This window comes from Ambystoma mexicanum, chromosome 2q (genome assembly GCF_040938575.1).
Source record: "Ambystoma mexicanum isolate Mex_15411 chromosome 2q, UKY_AmexF1_1, whole genome shotgun sequence".
NCBI classification, from domain to species: domain Eukaryota; kingdom Metazoa; phylum Chordata; class Amphibia; order Caudata; family Ambystomatidae; genus Ambystoma; species Ambystoma mexicanum.
The window spans coordinates 306,495,771-306,519,042 of record NC_090924.1 but is presented as its reverse complement, the minus strand read 5'-3'; the positions used below and the strand labels follow the sequence as shown (position 1 = coordinate 306,519,042).

The window sequence follows — 23,272 nt, the reverse complement described above, 5'->3', positions numbered from 1 at the left end:
CAAAACAATACCTAAAATCATGCTAGAAGCGACCGGCCATGTAATACTTGGTGGGGACTTCAACATTTGGGCGGACCCCGATATGGATTGGCACCCCGGCAATCCCCAAACAAGGGACAAACCCACTGGGGATTACACCCAATTTAATAGGATGATGGAATTATATGGCTTGATGGACGTGTGGCGTTGTATGCACCCCACAGAGAAGCGGTACACCTTCTTTTCAGCCCCACACAACACACACACCCGCATTGATTATCTCTTCTCCTCGAGAGACCTATGTGATACAGCCTCCTGTTCAGATATCGATACAATCTCATGGTCAGACCACGATATGGTACGAGCCGATTTGGTATGGGGCTCCCTCCCGATAGGGAGGGGTAGATGGCGGTGTAACGAATCGCTTTGGAAAGATGCAGTTTTTAAACAAGAAATGCAAACCGCGATTGAGGAATACTTCCAACTGAACGATAATGGTGAAGTCTCCAAACAGGTAGTCTGCGAGGCGGCCAAAGCCACATGGAGAGGGGTCTTAATGAGAGAAGGGGCCAGTAAAAAAAGGGAGAGAGCTTTGATCGAAAACAGGCTCTGCAGGGAAATTACCCAACTAGAGACGGGAACAATCAAAAGTGGGGATGCTGACTCTGAACAGGTCTTAGAAGCCAGGAAAAAGAGGGAGGAACTCCGTCTCCTAGAACATGACCTAATAGCCCGCAAACTTCTCCTCTTGAAGCAGAAGTTTTACGAGAAAGGGGACAAAGCGGATGCGTTATTGGCAGCCAGGCTACGGGCTCAGCAAGCCGACAGAAGGGTTCACGCAATATCTGATTCAGAAAACACCCCGGAAGGGGCCCAAACCACCATCCCTGAAAAATTTGCCGATTTCTTTGAATCTCTGTATACCCCCGACGGAGATCCCGACACACCAGGCATCCAAACATACTTAAACGACATTGACATGCCCGAATTTACAGAAACAGAGGCGGAATCCCTTGACAGCCCCATAACGACTGAGGAGATCCATGAAGCCATAAAGAGACTTACACCAGGTAAATCCCCGGGGGAAGATGGGTATTCGGCAGGATTTTATAAAACATTCGCAACACAACTCACTCCCTTCCTCACCGATCTCTTCAATCAGATCTTGGAGACGGGGAAACCCCCCGATTCATTCACGAAGGCGATCATTGTGGTCATTCCAAAGGAGGGGAGAGACCCTGCGAGATGTGGCTCATATCGCCCAATTTCCTTACTAAACTTAGACGCGAAAATTTATGCCAGGGTCTTAGCCACTAGGATCGAATCGTTCCTCCCCCGTCTCATCCACGCTGACCAAGTAGGATTCATATTAGGCCGTCAAGGCGCAGACACCATGCGCAAAACCCTCCACCTGATACACGCCTCCCATAGTCTCCACACCAACCCTGCACTGCTTTCTATTGATGCGGAAAAGGCGTTCGATAGGGGAGAGTGGGATTTCCTAATGAAGGTCCTTCAGAAAATAGGACTCGGCCCCAACCTGAGAAAGGGTATACAAGCAATTTATTCAGCCCCCTCGGCATTGGTCCATGTGAATGGAGAATATTCTAGGTGGTTCCGATTAACACGTGGTACCAGGCAGGGATGCCCCCTCTCAGCCATTTTGTTCGCCCTATCGCTAGAACCAGTGGCATGCAAAATCAGAAAAGACCTTGGTGTAGAGGGCATACGTTTGGGTGGCGTAGAGTACAAGTTAGCGCTATATGCAGACGACATACTATTACACGTAGTCAATCCAGAGACCTCCATCCCTCAAGCCATCTTCCTACTCGAGGAATACGGCCGCCTGTCAGGGTTTAAGATCAACCGCGCTAAGTCCGTCCTCTTCCCCCTACAAGGTGACCCAACTACGAATGTGGCAAGATACTCCTCCCTGGGGCTAACGGTCGAACACCACACATTACAATACCTGGGAATACGAATCACCAAAAATATTGACTCTCTTTACGAAGCAAATTTTCCCCAGCTCCTAACGAAACTCCGATCAGACCTCGCCAGGTGGGATAAACTCACGATTTCGTGGCTGGGCAGGCTCAATGCGATAAAAATGACTTGCCTCCCGAGGTTCCTATACCCATTCCAGATGCTCCCAATCCGGATCCCACAGCAGTACTTCATAGATATCAAGAGGGAAATTCTAAAATTTCTCTGGCAAGGAAAGAAGCCCCGAATAGCATATACCACCCTCACACTGCCCAAAGATAAGGGAGGGGTAGGACTACCTGACTTGAGAAAATACCATGCAGCAGCCCAGCTCCGTCTACTTGTCCCCCACCTGCGCAACTACAGTGAACCACAATGGGTAGCAATGGACAACCACTATTTAGCGCCTGCAACACTTAGGGAGTGGATGAGGGCACCACGGAAACGGGTGATGAGAAGAACGAGGGACCACCCACTATTTGTAGCCCTGTGGGAAATCTGGAGGGAGGGAACAGATATGACACACATTACAACATGGCCGTCCCCACTAAGCCACTTATGGTCACCAGGTATTAACAACCATATCCCCAACGTAGAAAGATTCCAGACTTGGTACGAGGCAGGACTTGAGCAGGTAGGCCAACTTGTACGCACCGACTCCTTCATTACCTTACCAGCTCTAACGGAGACCTTAAACATAGGAACTCTTTCCGCTTTTCACTACCTCCAAATTAAAGGAGTCCTGACGAGAGATGTGTGGAAGGATAAACTGAGCAGAGAACTCACCCCATTTGAAAAAATGCTAGACTCCAAAACTGATAGGAAGGGATTGATCTCTATAATGTACAAGTTGCTGTTGGAGGGCGGAACTGGGTCGACACATACTCTCCGAACACGATGGGAAAACGACATGGGAATTGAGATTGTAGACGAACTGTGGGACAAAATGTGCACCATGACCACACGCACCTCAATATCAAGCCAATACAAACTACACTCCATCAAACTCCTCCACCGCTGGCAATACGACCCACATAGACTGTCAAAGATGTACCAATCATCATCCCCCCACTGCTGGCGCGAATGTGGTCAAACAGCCGATTACTGGCACATGTGGTGGGATTGTCCTAAGGTCCAGATTTTCTGGGATGAGGTCCTTGGCTGGATAAGGCACGCGGATGGGATCCAGAGGACTCTGACCCCGCAACTGGTGTTGTTTAGCCTTGAGGCGGAGGACGGCGAATGGACGAAGGTCCAAGGAGTAGTCCCCCACCTATTACTTGCGGCGAGGGCACTAATAGCGACCAAATGGAAATCATTGTTGACCCCAAATAAGAAATAATGGATTAATGTCGCCTTAAATCTCTGCACGATGGAAAAGATAACTGCATCGCTCCATGGTAGAGCGTCACAATGTGAACTGTTATGGTCCGACTTTCTGAGCGCACACACGTCCACTGCAGAACCAACCCAGAGCGAAGATGGGTCTCTGCCCTGAAGAGGGCCGGACCGGACCACCCCCCCCTCCCAGGGCCTATCCTCCCATCGCGCTACCATACATCTCTCCTTACACCGCTAGACACAATCACCCCAGGCACACAACTGCGCCCCCCTCATGGACACGCCCGCAACTGAACTCCATTGATCTAACCCCGATCCACAACTTATACCTTGACCACGATGCCAAAAATCTCCAGATGACCAGTCTTCCATTCTAGGGGGGAGGGGTGAGGGAGTATTAATTCTACATTTGTTGGGGGTAAAGGGAGGACATAGTTGTTTATACTGTTGGTCTCTCCTATGTTCTTCTGATTCTGTATGCTCTTTAGTTGTACCTTCCAACCGAGAGGAAGAACTTGACCTGAACAGGTACTTGTTGTGATTCCAAAAGATAATCTCATTTTGTACTTCCTTGTTCATGTGAATGTTTAATTTGAAAATTCAATAAAAAAAAAATTTAAAAAAAAAAAATGTGTGGGCCATAGCAAAAGAGAAAGGTGCCCTGTGCCAAAAGCTTCAGGGAGTAGACAGGGACATATCCAAGGAAACTGCACCTGGCAATAATTGTTCAGTCACGGGCGCATTGCAGAAGGTCCGAATGTGCAAATGCAAGGCAGTAGTACCAGGAATAATACGATTTTGATGCCAGCATCGGGCATGATTGCAATGGGATAGTTTATTCATAATGTGATAATTGCAGGTTGTGTCTAGGAATACTCTATGCTGGCCGTCATGTCTAAGAATGTTCTTCTTTGTCTCCTAACTGAAAAACAAACGTTGCAGTGAACATTGACCCACCTGCTTTGGTGCTCTTACCATTTTTAGTCTGATTTAAGTTGCTCCATATTGCACTATAGATCTCCTGTCTTCTTGGCATGATCATTGCGGGGTAGGCTATATCGACACCGGACACCCTGGCAAAGGAGAAGAAGGCAAAATTGAACAACAAGCGAGCCACACTATGGAATGATTTGATAATAAATGGCTTCCTGGATCTAGACCAGTTCACTTTGCGATCCCTGGACTTCCAGCAGAATACAGGTTAGTGGAACACAATGCAGACTGCCCTCCTCCCGGGCATCTCACAAGGGTCATGAGTAGCGGCACAACAGGGACAAATCTGTGCTAAATAGGGTGCTAACAGAGGAGAAGGGAAACATGTATTGTTTCCTGGTCATAGCGGAAGCTGTGGATGGCCTCCCAAATGTGGGTGGCTTTTCACTGGAGGAACTGATTGAAGATAATACAAGAGATGTCACTTACCTGTAATAAAGGTTCTCCCCGGTATGTAATATAAATTGGGCATTATAGCGCCTAGATGCCTCTGGGCTATGTGCACTTCATAAATGCCAAAATAAATCAATAGTACATTGTTCCCATTCTGATCTACGAAATACGTCAAGTATTCATGTTCCTATTTTAGGATATCCATCTGGCTGGACCATCTTCAATGTGTGTACTTCATGTATTTGAACATTTGCGAATGTGTGTATATATATATATATATATATATATATATAAATATATATATATACATATATATATCTACATATATATGTATACATAGGTCTGAGCTGAGATTTATGTATTGCAAACCTAGTTGTAATCTTTTAGGAATAGTGACATCACTTACCCCTCTCTTAAACAATCTACCTAACATTTAGGATGTCTTTCTATTTCAGGCATAGCAAGTCATTAGCCTCATTACGAGGTTGCCGGTAACCCGCTGTTGCTACTGGCGGGTTGCCGGCAACCTCGTGTTACGGTTACGGCTGCCTGACATCCCAGTGCTACCGGGATATCACATGCGGCGGTACGCTAAGTTCCCATTCCCATGGAGTCCCATGTGACTCCATAGGAATGGGAACGCTGAAGCACCGTCACCGTTAATACTCGGTGCTGTTGCTTCAGTGAAAAACCTGCCAGTAGCGGCCTGAACTACCGGCTGGTTGTTCAGTGCCTCTACCGACAGACTAGAAATGAGCCAGTCCAAAAAAAGTGCTGAAAACTTGTTACCGGAACCTTTATTTCCAGACCGGCTCACTTATAATGAGGCCCATTGATTGCTATTAAACAGCTAGAAAATATGTGTGGGGGCATAACATGGCCCGGCTACAAAACTTCCACACTCATGGATAAAATACTCAGTTGAATTAACGTTTTTTTTTTTTCTCGCAGAGTGGACATCTCAGCGCATCTAGCATTGAGTACAGGATTCAGCCCAGGGCTGAAGATGCTGGATGAGGTGACGCGGTCATGATTGTCACTAAATGCCAAGGAGGGGTGACTCTTATTAGACACAATAACAACCATGTGATCATCCATTTGACTAAAGGCATCCAAACAATTCAGCTTTTTGACTCATCTGGGGTCCTTGACTAATGCTGGGGTAGAGTCTAAATTTGAACATTGAACAAACATCAGAAGTTCCATTGATCATTACCTTCCCCATGTTCACTTGCATTAAAGAACCTAAAAAACATACCGGTGGAGATTAAAAATTCTTCAGGTGAAAATCCATGACTTACACAGCTTGAAGAGAGTCACACGGAACACCGGACAGGATCTGAGTGAGCTCAGACCCAGTGATGCTGGGCAGGAGGATGGGCAGTTTATTCTGGAACCAATCTGCATAGTCAGTCGTGTTCAGCTGACTCTTCTCACGGACCAGCCGCATGAGTGTCCGATTCAGCATGGTCCCAGATGCTGTTGTGTTCACCAGAGAAGGGTTCCTCTGCAGGAATAAAGAGCTGGTTAGCAGCAAATACAACTCCTTAAACCATGACCACTAGCGTATTTGGGCCCGCAGGTCATAGAACATTATTTCATATAATACATTGGTCCTCATTACTAGCATGGCGGTAGCCGTGCCTGTATGGCAGACACGGCTACCGCCATGCTCGCTACCAGCCCCACCACCCGTGATTGGGCAATAACCGGCCCATTACGACTTGAATGGGCCGATAATTGGCCATTCGCGGGTGGCAGTAATGACGGGCTCCCGATCCCCATTCTGCCCCATGGGGCAGAATGGTGGTGGGGAGCATGGTTGCACCAGCACCGTTGATAACGGTGCCGGTGCAATCACGAGTTCTGCTCGCAGGTGCCGCATAGCCCGCCAGGTAAGACCTGGCGGGCTGTCAGGAACCCGCGAGCAGAACTCGCAATGCGGCGGGACGGTATGAACGGTGCCGGTGCCTTACCGGCACCGTTCATACCGTTCCCGCCACTGTTATAATGAGGCCCATTGTGCAGTTTTATGCAATGCTGTGAGTGTCCTTAACAAATGATGTGTGTTGGCCGTTGGTATTGTAAATTAAATATTCAAATCTTTAGCATGAAATACTGTACCATATTAAACTGTGTGTAGAATGCTGCCAGGTCTGCCAGAGTCCTATTGTCAAAGTTGTTAAAGATGGCGGTGATGTTGGAGTCACTGCTGAGAGCACCAGAGAGCACCGTCATATCAGCCAATTGCAGAGAGTTGAGAAGGTCCAGAGCATCAAGCTGCCAGGAATGATAAAAGAAATATTAACAAAGAGTGTTCTGCTGTAAGAATTTCCTCAAACGTATACAATAGACTTTCTACTATTTCTTCTTACGGAAAGTTCATTCTAGTGGCCAAGTACACCTGTTCTGATGAAGAGCACGCTAAAAGATCAGCATCTGCACACAGAATTTTCTTTCACGAGATATACACTGTAGATTTGATTGATTATTAAATAGTGATTGCATTATTAATTGGTTCATTGTATTGGGCTATTCCAACATTGGTCATTTTTAGAAAACCTTTCTGTCAGATATGCATATTCAGCTAATTAAAGCCATAGCAAAAGATTGTTTTTGTTCTATGCTATATTCTTTTCAGGTCACAAAGCTCACCTTCCTATATGACCTCTGTTACACGCCACAGTTAATATCGATGGAGGGATAATAACACGTCAAGGAGCAGAAAGCTAAATGACCTATAGCCACACTTAAACTGAGGCTAAACCTGCTTAAAAATAGCTAGCAACACTGAGCTCTATATCCCCTCATAGACAACATTTAGCGCAGGAAAGTAATCTTTTCAGCTGAGGGGGTCCATCCCAATCAGGAGGAATCCACAGTAGTGGGCCTTTAACATCTCCCTCCAATTTTTCATGGTAGTTTGTGATTGGTAGCTGGTTGCACTTGCTATTTGTAACATTTGATTTATCTTCTCTAAAGGGGATGTCGACTAGGCAGAGTTCCCTAGACTCCCTGCTCATCACTGGGAGGTTCAAGCTTATTGATGTGTTTTCCTCCCTGATGTGTTATTATTGCTGTTTTTCGGGCTTTAAGCATACCTTTCAACAGTTAGATTAAAATCATCTGCAAATTGGCGTGGAATTGAGTGGTTTTCAAGATGGCCGTTTTAATCGTCTGCTCCATTTGACAGGCCTATCGTTCCGCAAGAGGGTTGAATTCCACGTATTTCAGTATGGTGTTCACACTTATGCATGCTCCTTGGTGCATGTTTCCTGGAGTCCTGATGGTGGCATAATGGGTGGGATCCTCTCCTCTGAATAAGCTCGCTAGCTAAAGGTGCCAATGCATTTCGGAGTTCATATGTCTTTCTGAGTGCAGTAAGAGTGGTGGGTAAGGGGATCAGTGATCTGTGGTTGATGCTGTGGAAGACCACTCACATGTTGCCAGGAACACAGATGGTGGCTGATCAGCAGCTGCTTTTGGCTTCACTAGCCCAGATTAGCCTGTCACTTCTTTGCACCCCACCGAGGTAGTGAAGGTCCAAAAAAGCTTGTAGCTTTCTCCAGGTTTCTCAATGGCTGAGATTAGCAGACACACACTCAGAACTCCCTGAAAGTGATTTTGCTGAAGCCTGTAGCCAATCCCACAAAGGTGTGGGAACTGAGGAGGCGGACAGTGGTGATTTGATAAAAAGACTTAGGGACATTGTGTCAGCTATTGGCAGCCTAAACACTAAGTTAGATACGTTGGTGAGATGCCTAACCTCTGTGGAGGATATGGATGGTCATATTAAAAATACTGAAGTGAGGACCTAGGCGCTCTGAGCACCAAGAGGCGGAAGCTGGAGTACAACACTTTGGGATATTCAAGGACACTGTGGTAGATACTTATAAAAAGACAATCGTGTAGATACTTTTGGAGGAAAAAGTGGAACGGTTGGAGAATTAAAAAATAGCAGTATTTTGGGATTCATATTATTATTAGAATTATTATATCAGGATTTCGTGGACAGTTTAAAAGTCACATTTGCATAAACTCCATTCTTTTTAGGACACCAATGTAGTGAACCCAATGGCTCAGGGCTTTATCCTATTAAAAATGTGTGTAAGCTCCCATCCTGGCACCCAGTAAAGGTGATGGCGGCACAGTGCTCTTAGTTCTCTGCGACTATGAAGATCACAAGGCACTTCTGAAAGAGGTGGCTCTCAAGATGGGCTTGGGGCATGGAGGGGCATAGCTTTCTTCTTTTTCAGGAGCTGAGCCCATAACTTGCACAAGTCCATGCCTTAGTGTGGTCGCCCGAAAAACCAAGGGCACTTTACAAGAAAAAAAGGCTTGAATTTTCAGATAATGGGGCTGCGACGCTATTTCTGGGATAGGTATGGAATGAGTATGCTACTTGATGCGTATCGGATGCCGCTGCGCAATGTTTTCTTTCTTAAACCAGGTCCAGCACCACATTTCTGGTTACCAATCTTTCAATAATGGGACAGATGATTTTTGACACAGATGACCCCTTTTGTGATTCTACATGTTGGTGATTACACTTGAAGATGACTTTGGGTTTTGGACGCTGGGGTCACTGTTTCCCCATTCTCATTTGTACTGTTCACTTGCCCCTCCATCTCATCCTGCCCTTTGTTCAAACCCTGTTCTACTTCTACCTCCTTCTCTTTCCGCTTTCCTCTGTTTTCCTTTTTATCATTCCCAATGGTGTTATGACACACAAAGTGTTACTTCCTGAGTGTCATATTTTGGCAAGAATGTAGCTTTCTTGCTCTAAGTGATTGGTACAGTTTTGGTTTTGTCTTGTTGCTCAATAAATGTACTGTCGAAAATGAAAGTCATTTGAAAGTAATAATTGGTTAACTTACGTGACATTTCTCTCCCAGAGATGGCACTGAGCTTCTGCAATGTGACAACCGTGGCAATATTTGCGATCCTGGCTAAGGTGGAGCTTCTGCTACCAACCTTGTGCCAGTCTGTGGGTCAGGGTCCATCAAAGTTGGCCGAACACAGAATGGTCTCACTTGCATCTCCATTCTTAGGAAATGGTTTCAAGGTTCCCAATCAATGACTTTCATGGCCACATGTGGCGTTATCCCCATAATCCCCATTAAAATAATTGGGAGGACAGTCACAGTATTTTATAACCCGAGACTTCAGCAGTATTGGGTAATTGAAAGTGCAAAGAAAATGCATCCATGGAAACACAAAGAAACTTATTTGGTCATCAATTCGGACCAGAATATAGTTTTAATTACTGTTGACTCCAAAACATTCTTTCTGATAGCGAACCATGTGCACTATTTTAGAATTGTGCAACCCACAGAGAGCTGTGGTCCTTAACATCCTTCATGCTGTCTAACCCAGGGCCAACCCTCAGACACTCAGAGAGAATGTTTGCATGTACTAAGTTATAATGTCTGCAGCACCCTACACTAATGAAATTAGAAGACATGAATATTCTACTCTTTTGATCCCATAAGATATTAAATCACTACTCCCTATTATGTATGTTGCATATTCAAAACAGTATTTCTCACCTATTAAGGACATGAAAACCCAAGAGTGTACATGGTGGTTTCAAAGTTAGATACATTGCATCATAGATCATCAGATTATGTCTCAATAAAGTCTCTCTCCTGCATCTATTTCATGGAACAAAGAGCTCCATTGGCATCATATGTATGTAGCTCTGCCCCCTGTGGAGAAGTTAACGAAAGTGCAAGTGTATGCAATTCGTGCTTGTATGGTTTAGGTCAGTGACAAGTGTTGATCTGGTGTCTTCCAAGTTAGGCACAAACATTGCATTCCTGTTGGTTCTTTCATTGGTTGTCCCTGACCCCCATTGTTACTTTCCAAGAACAACGGATTGGGCCAGAAAGGCCACCAACCAAGAAAAGGAGAAGACAGACCCATCCATAGCGTATACCAGTCTTTATTATGAGTGCTTATGGGGGCCTTAGCAAAATGGCCACGTTGTGTCCTGTGTGCATCCCGCAGTGTACAAATGGGTACTTCCCAATTTTTTGTTGTCGGGGGAGCAGTTTCAATGTGGGAAGATTGCATACAATATTAGAAAACATATGGAAACTGGTTACACCTCCTTTTTAACCACATCACTGGCTCAGAGTGACATTTTTCAATACTGTGTTTATATGTTGACACTGTAGTCAACCATACACTTTTCTCCATATATTACAATGTATTCAATTATTCAGTTTTTACTAAAACAACATTAAAACAACATTTGTATCAAATATTGAGCACACATATACTTTCATATAACATCAGGTTATATTACTGTGGGGTAAGTGGAGCATGTGACTTGATTTCCCTTCGACACGTACAGTATTTTTAAACTGTCAAACAATGAAATGCTTCTTATTTTTTATTTTACAGTGAAGCACTTCTCAATGCCAATGTTGAAACTCTACTAGAATACCGGAAAAAAAAAAAAACATAGGCTCTCTATTCGGCCCTTGGAAAGTCGACAGTAAGCGACTCATGATCTTGAATGTAGTAGACAGATGGCGTGCGAAGACCAAATAGAGAAACACACAATGAAGAACACTTATTGAAACACAAGGTTTCTAATTGACAGAAGAGACACTGACAAGATAAGAAAACACGAAAGAAAAGAATTCTCTTCCACCTTCAGACAGAAGAAATATGTCTAGAGATCGCGCCCATATACACAAACACTGAAATTAAGTGTCTGCACGCAAAACACCAACGGGGTCCCTAGATTAAGTCATCTAACAAAGATTATCCCGTCCTGAAGAAGGCCTGTCAACAACAGTCAAAAAGCGTTAGGGATAAAGTCATAAGACACAGGGGCCGAAACACATGTCGACTTCCCAAGGCACACTTAAAAGTATATGTGTGCTCAATATTTGATAAAAAATACTGTTTTAATGTTGTTTTAGTAAAAACTGAATACATTTAATAAATTGTGATATATGGAAATAAAAGTGTATAGTTGAATACAGTGTCAAAATATAAATATAGTATTGAAAAATGTCAGTCTGAACCAGTGATGTGGTTATAAGGGAGGGGTAACCAGTTTCCATCTGCTGTGTCATAATGTGTGTATCCCTACATAGCACTAAAGCATTTACCTGGAGCCTTAAATAGGTACATTTCATAGCGACACTACTAAGTGTAGGTACTTCTCAGAATCGTTTACTTCATTTTCCACACCAAAGCCTCCTTCCACACTAAATTTGCCTCTTTTTCTCACTCCACTCGTTTCTCCAAAAAGGCAGAGGTATTAGTCTCATGATGAACAAGGACACAGCATTGGCCCCCGTCTAATCTCTGAAAACAGTCTCTAACAGTATAACAGGACTATGCCATCACCGACAGTTTGGGCTAAAGGGGCACAAGATGATTTGTGAGAAAGGAAGCTTTTTGGTGAGGGATTGCAGCATCGGGAGACCCATGGTGTGACCAATGGAGAAAGCAGAGGTAGAGGGGGCAGTTGCTGGAGCAGGTAAAAGGAAGTTGAAGTGGGTGGGATGGGAGAGCGAGGAGCTGCCTGGGTTGAGTTTGGAAGGAGAGTGCAGAATGGGGTAGGGAAGGCAGGGGGATGAAAGAAGTGTGAGTGGAGGAAAGAGAGGTGATGGGCGAAGGCCATGGAAGCGTGAGAGAGAGAGAGAGGAAAAGAACAAAAAGGAAGAGGAGCAGGATTGTGAGGTTCATGGTAGGCAACGACTGATGCAAGGGTTTAGTGGGGACTATAGGGTGTACTATGAGAACAAACAATGGAATTTAAAAAACAGCAGGAGCCTAGTCGACCAAACAATCCAATTCTTTAAAATAAGTCACTACATCCTAATTTACCAAAAAGTGCAATTTTAAAATGTTGCCGGAGAAAAAATGGCAAAACAGTGATTTACAAGATGTAGTTGGCACATGTATTAGTGGTTCATAATTACACCAGGGTCAGTAGATGGCTAGGCAGTTTGTCGGGTTTACTGACAATATAATGTTCTATGATTTGTGTGATGCAAGCATAAACTCTAGACTGCATTGCCTCCCTTATTGATAATTATGCACAAAGAAATGGAATCAATCCCGTTTTCGTTCTGGGTGTGGAAGTGCTCCGCGGATATAGCATGATGCGTTTGTGACTTACCCCAGAGAACGTAGGCTTCAGCACTTGGAAGTCAGAATAGTTAGCACTTGCTCTGAAGCTTCTGAAGTTGGAGAGTAGCCACTCTCTGTTCTCATTGGAGACATTCACAGGAACACACACCGGACCTGTGAGTGATATTGCAAAAACAGTATCCATTTAACAATTATTCCGATCGAATGATTTCACTATAGTAAGATATTAAGCAGTACCAAATTGCTCCCCACTTCCCCGTGGTGCAGCAATGAACCCACCTTTCTTATTTCAGTCCTTAAGTCGTGTCAGAAAATAAAATCGGACAAAGTACATCAATTTACAAAAATGTATTGATTATAAAAGAAATACGTGTCGGACAATCAGCATTCCAAGATCAGCCTTCAGAGTGCATGTTATAGGATCATGGACTTTCATCATATTCTAAATGAGCGGTGTGCCCTGTAGTATTCCAGTCTGCAGGTTGGCTATATGATTTCCTTCTGCTTCTTTTCTCTTTTCGTACCTGGTTAGAGAGCTCTCAAAATAAGGCTTCCTGGAACACAAGCGCTTTTCACAGTTTCGAGCAGCCTGAGACTTACTCATCCTCCCACTGGATAGTGAGAAGGCATTTCATACGGTATGCTGGAAGCTCCAACAAGAATTCCTTGTGTGTTATGTTAGAAAGATTTATATGGGGCAACATCCACTCAGAAGAAACACAAGCAAAGAAACGGGCGCATTAAAACAGGTGGGATTTTAGGGAGCACCTGAAGTTATCTGTAGAATGGAGTGACAGTGGAAGGGAATTCCAAAGACCTGCTGCTGGAATGGAGAAAGCTCTGCCACCAATACGGTGGCATTTGCCACAGGGAAAAAACAATCAGACAGGTATTGGCATAGCAGAAAGACCGAGTAGGAACATACGGCAGAATTTCACCTGAAGATGCTCTGCCCCAGTACCATGCAAGGCGCGGTGCACCAAACACAGTGATTTAAAGTGGACATGCTTGGCCACGGGTGCCAATGCAAATGGCACAAAACAGGAGTAATATGAGCAAACCTAGACGCCCCTGCGGCTATTCTCGCTGCTGAATTCTACAGAGCCTGCAGACGCTGAATCGGGTAAGCAGGCCAGATAAAGAGAGCTGCAGTAATCCAGTGAAGATAAGACAACGGAGGCCACCATAGGGGCCCTAAACTCGACTGGTATAGGGAGAACCATGCACAAAATCTTCAACTGGAAATAACCCTTCTGGCAAACAGCCCTGATCTGGTTTTCATCAGAAAGAGAGGCTAGCATGTTTACCCCTGGGTCTTTAACAGCTGCCTCCGGAATAGGAAATGTGCCAAGGAAGGGGGGGGGGGCAGAAAAGTGGAGTCCAAAAAGCCATACCCAAGGGGGGCCACTACCAACACATCTGTCTTGTCACCATTCAGCTTAAGCCAATTATTGCTCATCCACTCCCTCACGGCATCCAAGCAGGTTCTAAGTCTGAGCGCTGTGTCAGCCTGGGAAAGATCAAGGCGCACAATAATTTGTGTATCATCTGCATAGAAGTAACTCAGGAAGCCGTGAGAGAGGATGAGCCTGGTCAGAGGCTGAATGTAGATGTTAAACAAGACCGGGGAGATGGCGGACCCTTGAGGGACAACACAAAAAAGAGAAACAGGAGCAGAACGAAAAGGGGGGAGAGAAAGCGATTGAGTCCGGTCTGAGAGAAAGGTACTAAACCAGGCCAAAACGGCACCCGTGAGGCCAGCGCTTGCAAGACGCTCAAGCAGGATGACATGATCAATAGTGTCAAAGGCGGTGGAGAGGTCAAGAAGAATCAAAGCTAGCACCCACGCTGCCCTGATCCTGCAAACGTACCAGATCATCAATAGCGGACACTGTGCCACGGCCTGCTGGAAAGCCGACTGAGAAGGGTCAAATAAAGAGGAATCTTCTAAAAAGGAACTAAAATAGGGGCCCACCAACTATTCTAACAATTTCATAAAGAAGGGAAGCAGAGAAATAGGATGCAGATTAGAAGGGAAAGATGGGTCGATAGAGGGTTTCTTCAGAAGAGGAGTAGCCAAAGCCTGCTTTACGAAAGCAGGAATAGAACCAGAGCTAAGTGAGAGGTTGATGGCCTGCACAACCATAGGGGCAACCAGATGCAAGATGTCCTTCCACATCAAGAGTAGAATGGGTTCGACTGGGAGGCAGATTTAAGCTTTGCAGTGGCAGCAATGATGTCTTGTGATGCAAATACAGGAAATGAGGGCCTCAGAGTAGAAGAGTTTCTCACCAGGGAGCAGCAAGGAGATTCTGTGTGTAAACACCATGAGGCACTGATCCCCGCTCTTATGTTCTGAATCTTTTCCACAAAATAAGAGGCTAAAGAGTCACATAAGTGTTGGGAGCAGGGAATCACTTCTATGGGAGGAGAGGAGAGGGAACGCACAACTCTAAAGAATTCTCTGGATTGGTTCAGAGATGCTTCGACCTGATGTGCAAAATGGGCACACTTAGCTTCGTGAATTGCTTTATGATGGGAGGCAGAGATTTGTCGCAGGAGTGATTTAGCCACAGGACACTAAGTGGCCCACCATTTCTGCTCCGCCTGTCTCTGTTGGAGGCAGAGAGCCCAAAGATTATCATTGAACCAAGACGTACATGGTCATAGCCAGGGTTTAGAGGACTTCAGACGAGCAAGAAGGCCTGCAACAGCAATACAGGCATGGGAAATGCAGTGCAGGTCAGGAGCGACTGAACCCACATAGTGGGTTTTCAATTGGGCAAGGATATCAATGCCACGGACAGCCCTTCAGTTACGCTGATTGGTTGAAAGATGTTTGTGAACTGGGGCAGAGGATTTACATTTCCACGTAAATGCGATAGCAAAATGATCAGACCATGCAATTGGCAGAGAGGCTTAAACAGTAGTGTAAGATTCAGTGACAAAGATAAGATATAAAGTGTTGCCACTTTGATGGGTAAGCCCTGTTACCAATTGGGACAGAGCCAAGTTGTGATTCAGCGTCTACATCCCCTTTGTGGAATTCATACACAAAAGATATACTAACGCAAGAGAGTAAGTTGCCACTAATGGCCTGATGTCTGAAGACTTTCATTTAATGAGTCGAATGAGATAAAGATGTTCCTTGTCACTGCTGCTCTCTGACTTCTCTCTCGAGCCATTTCTAACTCAATTCCTAAAAATGATGCCGTAAAGGGGATGCGATATGGGGCTAGATGCTGTAAACTGATACCCTATGCGGATGATTTTCTAGTTCTGTTATTAAATCATGTAAGTTTATACCAGAAATTCTGAAATAGACAAGATTAGAAAAGCCCCATGCTACAGGGGGAATTTTGCTAAATCATGAATCATGTTAGTGACTCAGACATGCTATTAGAGACAGCGGGACACGTGTGGTATTAGGTGGTGCAAAGATGGATTCAATACCTTGGGATTGAGATAAGAAGAAATGCTGTATTCAAATCTACAATGGTGACTGAAACAATAAAGGCAGACTTTTAAGGTTGTTAATTCTAAATGTTTGTCTTTGGGTGGAAGTAAGCATCATGAATATAAATGGTTCCATGGAATCCGGTACGTATTTAGGTGTTGCGTGCCATAAAGAGTCACAAGCAATGCTAAAATCAGTCCAAACGAACCGGATAGTTTTTTATGGGTAAAAGGCAAGAAGGCACGATTTGTAGGGATAATATTGAAGAAGCGATATGCTTTGGATCTCCGGGCCTAAAGATATATAACATCGCTTTTATTCTAAGCCAGAGCTCAGAAGCCTTAACCGTTAGGGAAGCAACCATGTTGACGGATACGGAATGGTGGGGGTCCTGATTCCACTTTCATTAAAAGTGACAGTCATGAGGAAAAAAACACTGTCTGAAAGGCAAAGGCTCAATAACACAAGAAATAGCATGGCATTTGGACATTGTAATTGAAAAAACTGGGACAGGATGGGGAATGCTAGGCCTCTTCATGATTTGTGGAAATCGCAGGTTCTTTGTAAGCTGTAGGAAAGTGTTTGGACTCCATGCATCCATCGCAATATTACAGGGGTCATTCTGATAGGAAAAGGGAACAGCACAAACTTGATAAAGTAGATGAAACTACTGAGAGATTTGGTCACTGCTGCTACGTCTGCTGGGTTGGAACCTAAAGAAGGCACACCTGGTTTGTTTACTACGCTCAGGAGTCGAACGGTAGGAATGGGTAGACTCTATAACTTGATGAACGCCAGAGAGGACGAGGAAATTAATGACAACTGGAATCAGAGATGGGAAGTGGAAATGGGGAAAAGCCTGAAAGAAGAAAATGTGTCTGGAATTCTCAAACCAAACTGTTGCTCTTGTTTGGAACAGAGTCTAGTGCACATACAACAGAGAATGATCTTTCATATGTGTTGGACTCTTGAAAGGATGTTTCGATGTGTTCTCTGGGAAAATAGCAGATGCTGCACTTTTGAAACTGAATATGGACGCATGGCTCAAATGTTCTGCTGATGCCGCAAGGTCATAACCTTTTGGAAAGAGTTATCTTGTATACTAGAGGCTATACTAGACACAGCTGTAATCCTGTCAGCTCCTATAGTGACAGTGTTGTGTGGTGACATGATCTGGGAATTGTTGGGGTCAGAAAGATGTCTTGCTGTGAACTGTCAGCCCAGGGAAAAGGGAAATTGTAAGGGTTTGGAAAGGAGGTACTTGGCCTAAGGTATGTGGCTAGTGGAAACGAACCACCTAAGATTGCATGAAAATGTGCTGTTCCCTTGAAGGGAGGCAACCTGGAAATTGGAACATTTGGGGCGATGTTATCCCATGATTGGAGGATGGACTCATGACATGAAACTATGCTGCATGGATGAAAAAGAGAATTTGAATGTAATGAGGATACTGCACTGGTAAAGGACCCGCACCAACATTTGCAGCTTTTCATGCGACCCTTTACATTATCGTATCTTGTTATGTCTCTTATCTTATTTGAATGGGCAGTTGTAGTGCGTAAACTTTCTTCGTGTAATACCTGCCCTGTTCTGAAATCTTAATGAAAATGAAGCTGCAACAAAGAAATCAGCTTTGATATGCTATGCCCTGAGTGATCGGGGGCCTGATTTCATCAGGACGCTGGTCACCCGCAATATTAGTTGCTGATGTGGGAGGGTTGTAGCATATCTGAATTTAGTCCCCTACAAATGTGAGCCTCCGTAACAAATTGATATTCCTTAATACTTAAGGAAAGAAACACTTTGAAGTCTTGTGGTATTACTAAAGAACCGGCCTAAGACCACACTTGTGGTTTGTAATTTGCCCACTGATTTAACTGTGCAGGATCTGAGTGTCTGCATCTCTCTTTCATGGAGTATGAGCACTCTTAGACAAGTGTACAGTACTATAATAGAGGGAGTAGGGTGCTCTCTTCAGCAGGTGTGCAATACTTGTATTGTCAGAGTCTTGTCATTTTTCAACAGAGGTTCAATCATTGTATAGGGAGAGTAAAGGAACTTCTCAGAATTGAAAAAGGGAAATCGCGGGCGATGAGCACTTGGGGACATATTACAGAGACTTTTCATCGGTGCAAGTGCAATTTTGCATGGTATTGGCACAAGGGCAAACATGGTCCTAGTGCAAACCAAATGGGCTCTTTAAATGCATTCTTGCAGTAGCAAAGGTTTACCTTAGTGCTAGTACCTTTTTGTGTCAACTAGCACTCGGGCAAGCATTGTCATGGTGCATACATGCATTGGAAAATAATGCTGTTTGCAATAGGGTAATGTGTCCCTGATGCTGATACCATGGAGAATTGTGTTTGCATCTGTGCAAAGTTTCTGAAAAATCATTAGGCAGGAAGAGAAAAACCTGTTTTTTGGAATGAGGAAGGCTAAAGGTGAAACTCACAATCCCATATTTAGTATCATTTAAAATATCCCTTAATGAATTCCCAGTTACATGAGGTTCGCTGTGATGTTCTATGATCAAATCTCCATCCATCCAATCAACAAAGATGCCTGATTCACTAAGATTTGCACCTGAGAAAATCGAAAGATGCCCTAAGCGTCTCAGATTTGCTCCTGCTGTTTTATACTTTAATAACAAAAGTTAGCACAGGAGCAAATCAGGAGATGCCTTTAACATCAGTGACATGCTCCTATGCAAATGCGATTCTCAAAGATTTGCTCAAGGGATTCTAATGAATGCCTTGGCCATCTCTGAATTTACTCTGGTGTTAGGATTTATAAATCAGGCATTATGGTAGCAGGTGCAAAGCATCAGGTCATTTCATGATTTGCTCCATTTAAAAATCCTTGTGATTCTGTCCCACAGTGCTAGCCCAGTATGTGATGTTCTCTAGAACCCTTCTTCACTGACCTCCAGATGTGGCAGAGCTGATACGTTGCAAGTAGACTTTCACATATGATGTGTATGTGTAGTTCTGGATCAAAGGAGTCATTTGCTGATACTCAGAACTCAGTCCGTTAATCCTGGAAAAAATAAACAAATAAAGAAAGTAAGATACCAGTGAGAGAATACAAATTTGAAAAACAAAGACAGCTTTGTATAATAAATAAATCATGTAGGCAGGTGTGGCACAGCCTCTGGGTGAGCCACGTTGTTGACAAGTTTCTCCAGGTCTCTCCCCGGTGTCAGCTTCATAGGGCGTCCTTGTTGTTCCGTAATCTGCAGCATCTCCCAGAGGTGAGGTGGGAGAGGAGGGTTGTTGGGTGCCTGCTTATACTTCAAACCTCTTCTCTCTCCCTGGGGTCTGACCCTACTGCCAACCAACCGTGTCTGACTCTACGCCTTGCCAACCTGCCACTCACTCGTGCCATTGAGGTCTGACTCTGGACCCAGACCTTGGGCAACGGTGAGAGGTCTCTCAGGGACAATCTGTAGTAAGGTTTGAATCCACGAATGCGGGGTGTGTGTTACTCTGCTGTAGGGCACCCCTGCACATTTTGATACTTCATCAAATGTGCTCTGACACCGTGGGGTCCCGGTGCGAGCACTGGAGCACATTTTTGGAATCTCTGTGCTGCTACCTCCCAGAAGGATACACTATTGGACCGCCCTGCCTACAAATATCTGGTAGAGGATTAGTTGAAGGGTCTAGTAATCGTGGCTCCTGAAGGGTCAGTCACTTCTAGGCTTAAAACCCACAAGCATGCCTACAATGAAGGGGTCCGTGCAAAAAAGTGTCTTTCACATAAGTCTATCAGAGGCCTTAACAAAGTGGATCATTGTTTTAAAAAAGAAGTAAAGACTATGAAGCAGGCTTATGCCAATTGGCTTAAAGTTTTTCGGGCCAATTTGTAAACCGCTCATCCTGAAGCCATGTTACATGCACTTAGCAAGCGAGACCCATCGGCTTTTTGGAAATGTGTCACTGTCTCAGAACCCCAAAGCAAGCTTCAGATTCAACCTATTGCATCATCAACTTGTGAGGATCACTTCTCTAAGCTATTTTTGATGGTTGGTACTAACGAGGATACCAAATGAGAAAAGCCCTTGCGATTGCAACTAGCCAAGATTACATGTGAAACTCGCGTGTATATACCCTTTGTAGATATTCCATGAAGAGCATTTAAAATGGTGGACCATTTGTACACAGGACATACTTTAACAGGTCTTGACTCAAGTACCTTCCGTTCTTCTCCAGAAGACGGGATGATACTGATTCTTAATGAACCACTTTGCGATAAGTCTTTTTTTTTGGGACCCTTGAAAGACGTAGGCTCAACTGGAAGAGCACGCTGTTTTGCGAGGCTAATGGACTGCAGCACATCAAAACCCAGCAATAACCGTGTCTCCGCTTCCGCTAACACCACATTTCTTATCGTACGAGAAAAGAAATAAACTAAACATAGTTTGTCTTCTGCAAGAAATTGCACCTGGGCTATGTCTTTAGAAAATAACTCCAAAACATGATGGCGGTCTAAAGGAAAAGCAGCGCCCTCATGAAGGATGTAGGATGTAATCCATAAAAAGGACATGATCATCTGGGAATTTTTGGACCTCATCGTTTACAGCCTTGCCCTCCTTTTTCTTTGTGTTAACATTTTTTAAGCTGGTCTTAGAATGTCTCCCCCGCTCACAGTAAACTGGATGGAGCGGCGTGGAAAATCCACCGGAGATTCTGAGAGGGAGGACGAAGGCTGGAAAATAATTGGCTTGCTCTCTTCTCTCCTCCATGGTTAACCAAGAGAAGACCGAGACACCAACCCTCAGAGGCTTTGGAACTACTTTGATTAAGCAGGGATGCTTTTTCTCTTCTTTCCGCCAAAGTTAAAAAGGTGGAGACCAAGTTACCAAGTCTCACAGACAAACCCGCCTCCAGTGACACAGTTGGATGACAAAGTCTGCGATGCCTTCATTACCTTGCCGGTTTTGAGGCTGAAACCTCGCCACACCATTGGCAACTGCAGCCAACATACCTCCCAAAGCGACCTCAATAGGTTTATCAGGCTTTACACCGGGAAGGAAAATCGGGGCCAAGGGTTTCAATGCAAGAGGCTTGTAAGTTACAGAGGTTTTAAGCAAAGCATGAGAAGAATGGCTTGGTGTCAAACGTGGGGATGTAGGCCCATGAGGCTTTTGCACAAGGAGAACCCCAGTAGCATCAACAGATTCCAGATGATCTTGAAATGAAAGTCCAGCGATAGTTCATGGGGGCAAATCTATGACGTCAGTATCTGAGTAGGTTGTGAGGTCCGTTAAGTTTAACTCTTCTGGGACTTCAACAATCGGCTTCAAAAACACTTTGATAGACCCAAGCTCGGACTACCCTATAGAGCAATAGGCTCATGGCCGAACCTAAAACGCACATTTCGGGGGGGGGCCCAGTGGTTTTCGTCAAGGTGGCAGTGGTTTTCGTCAAGGTGTGCTACTTTTTTGGACAATGTGGGCCAGTTTGATGAATTTTTCACTGTGCGGCTAATAGGTTTGCCCAGTGTTGCTGAAAAAATATGCTTTAAAATGCTCAACTTGCATCACATTTTATCAAAAAACTCCTCCTTGGGTGCTATTAAACAGCGTCACAAAAGGAATGAATTGCCATTTGAAACTGTGGGCCACTTTTTCATTGTTGCCCGAGGCCATTTTATGGCCCAGTCCGACGCTGGATAGACCCCCTCGTTATAGGAGATCAGCATTACAGAAGATATTTTGCTTTACTTGTAGCCTTTCTTGGGGTCAAAGGGTATGTCTGCGTTGCTATTTCTTTACCCATAGATACGGCTACAGATGAAGACAAAGGCAATGCACCGTCTGTTTCCAAAACCACCACATCCGAAGGAGACGGCACCAGGCTCCAAGTTTTCAAATTCCTTAAACATTTGCGTGAGCCTTTTCCTCTCTGCTTTGGAGGATTTTTTAAGTTGTTTGTTTTCTTGTTAGTTAAATAACATACCACCATTTTGTTGGTACCTTTATCATTTTCCAGACTGAAAACTACTGGTACGTCAACCAACGAGAGCTCTTCTACAGCAGTCGAAAGTATGGGGAGAGTTGTGACTGAACACGGTTTTACTGCTCAGCAGTACTAATATGGTCCTCTTCTTGTACGACTGTACACCTCTCCTGAATTGTGCCAGGCGGTTTGTGCAGAGAACCATAAATAAACCCCTCTAAAAACGCCAATGTGCAGCCACCGAGTTAAGTGTAGAACGCTGCTCCCGAAATTCATCCAAGAGATTTTCATAGGAACTTCCCAGTTGCGAGAGGGTAAAGTTTAAGGCATGCAAGGCGGGCCCTGCAGTAGAAGGAGGGTCTTTAGATGGGGATCTCAAAAAGGCAGAAACCAATGAGCTGACAGGAAGCGGAACCAATGGGGACACTTCTATCTATTTCATGACACACTGAGACCTCCAAGTATACTTGCACTGCATCTGCTTTGGCGCGCGGGCGCGCGGGCGTGCGTGTGTGTGTGTATATATATATATATATATATATATATATATAGATTGATTGAAAGTACAACATTTTCAATGAATTGAGGTTAACATTGCTAGAAACAACTATGTAAATGTGACAACCTGTGGTCTTGCGGATGTCAACGTTATCACATGAAGGCTCAAATTTGGAAAAATACTGACATTAAGGGGCCAATGCAACTTACACTAATTCTCAACCGTGAAGAACATTGATGCCTGCAATCAGAAGACAAATGCTCAATTAAACATGCACATAGATGTTAGTGCCCTATAATATGTTCCAAGGTACATTTGAGTTAATACATTCTCAAACATACCATGTCATAACAATGCATTCATGATTTCGATACAAACTGGCCGTCTCGTTTTGGACCACTTCGAAGGGGTTGGGGGGAGATTTCGTGCTTTGCCAGGGTGAGCAAAAGCAAATGATGGTAACTCCCTACACTTCCAGGCAGACATCTGTGGAATGAAGAGGGGGTATACGGTAGAGTAACTGGAGAAAGTGGTATGGTGTACTGACCA

General features: G+C 44.4%; 1 protein-coding gene across 4 annotated transcripts in view; it reads right to left on the bottom strand.

Moving 5' to 3' along the window:
• Nucleotides 1-23,272, bottom strand: part of LOC138569359 (uncharacterized) — a 1,262,132-nt gene that overhangs the window by 828,330 nt on the left and 410,530 nt on the right. For all 4 annotated transcript variants that reach the window (XM_069647272.1, XM_069647275.1, XM_069647274.1 and 1 more), the window contains 5 exons: nt 19,188-19,300; nt 12,836-12,960; nt 6,814-6,969; nt 5,991-6,196; nt 4,279-4,376 (listed from right to left, as the gene is read on the bottom strand). In XM_069647272.1, coding sequence (XP_069503373.1) covers nt 4,279-4,376; nt 5,991-6,196; nt 6,814-6,969; nt 12,836-12,960; nt 19,188-19,300 — 698 coding nt within the window. The remainder of the gene's footprint in view (nt 1-4,278; nt 4,377-5,990; nt 6,197-6,813; nt 6,970-12,835; nt 12,961-19,187; nt 19,301-23,272) is intronic.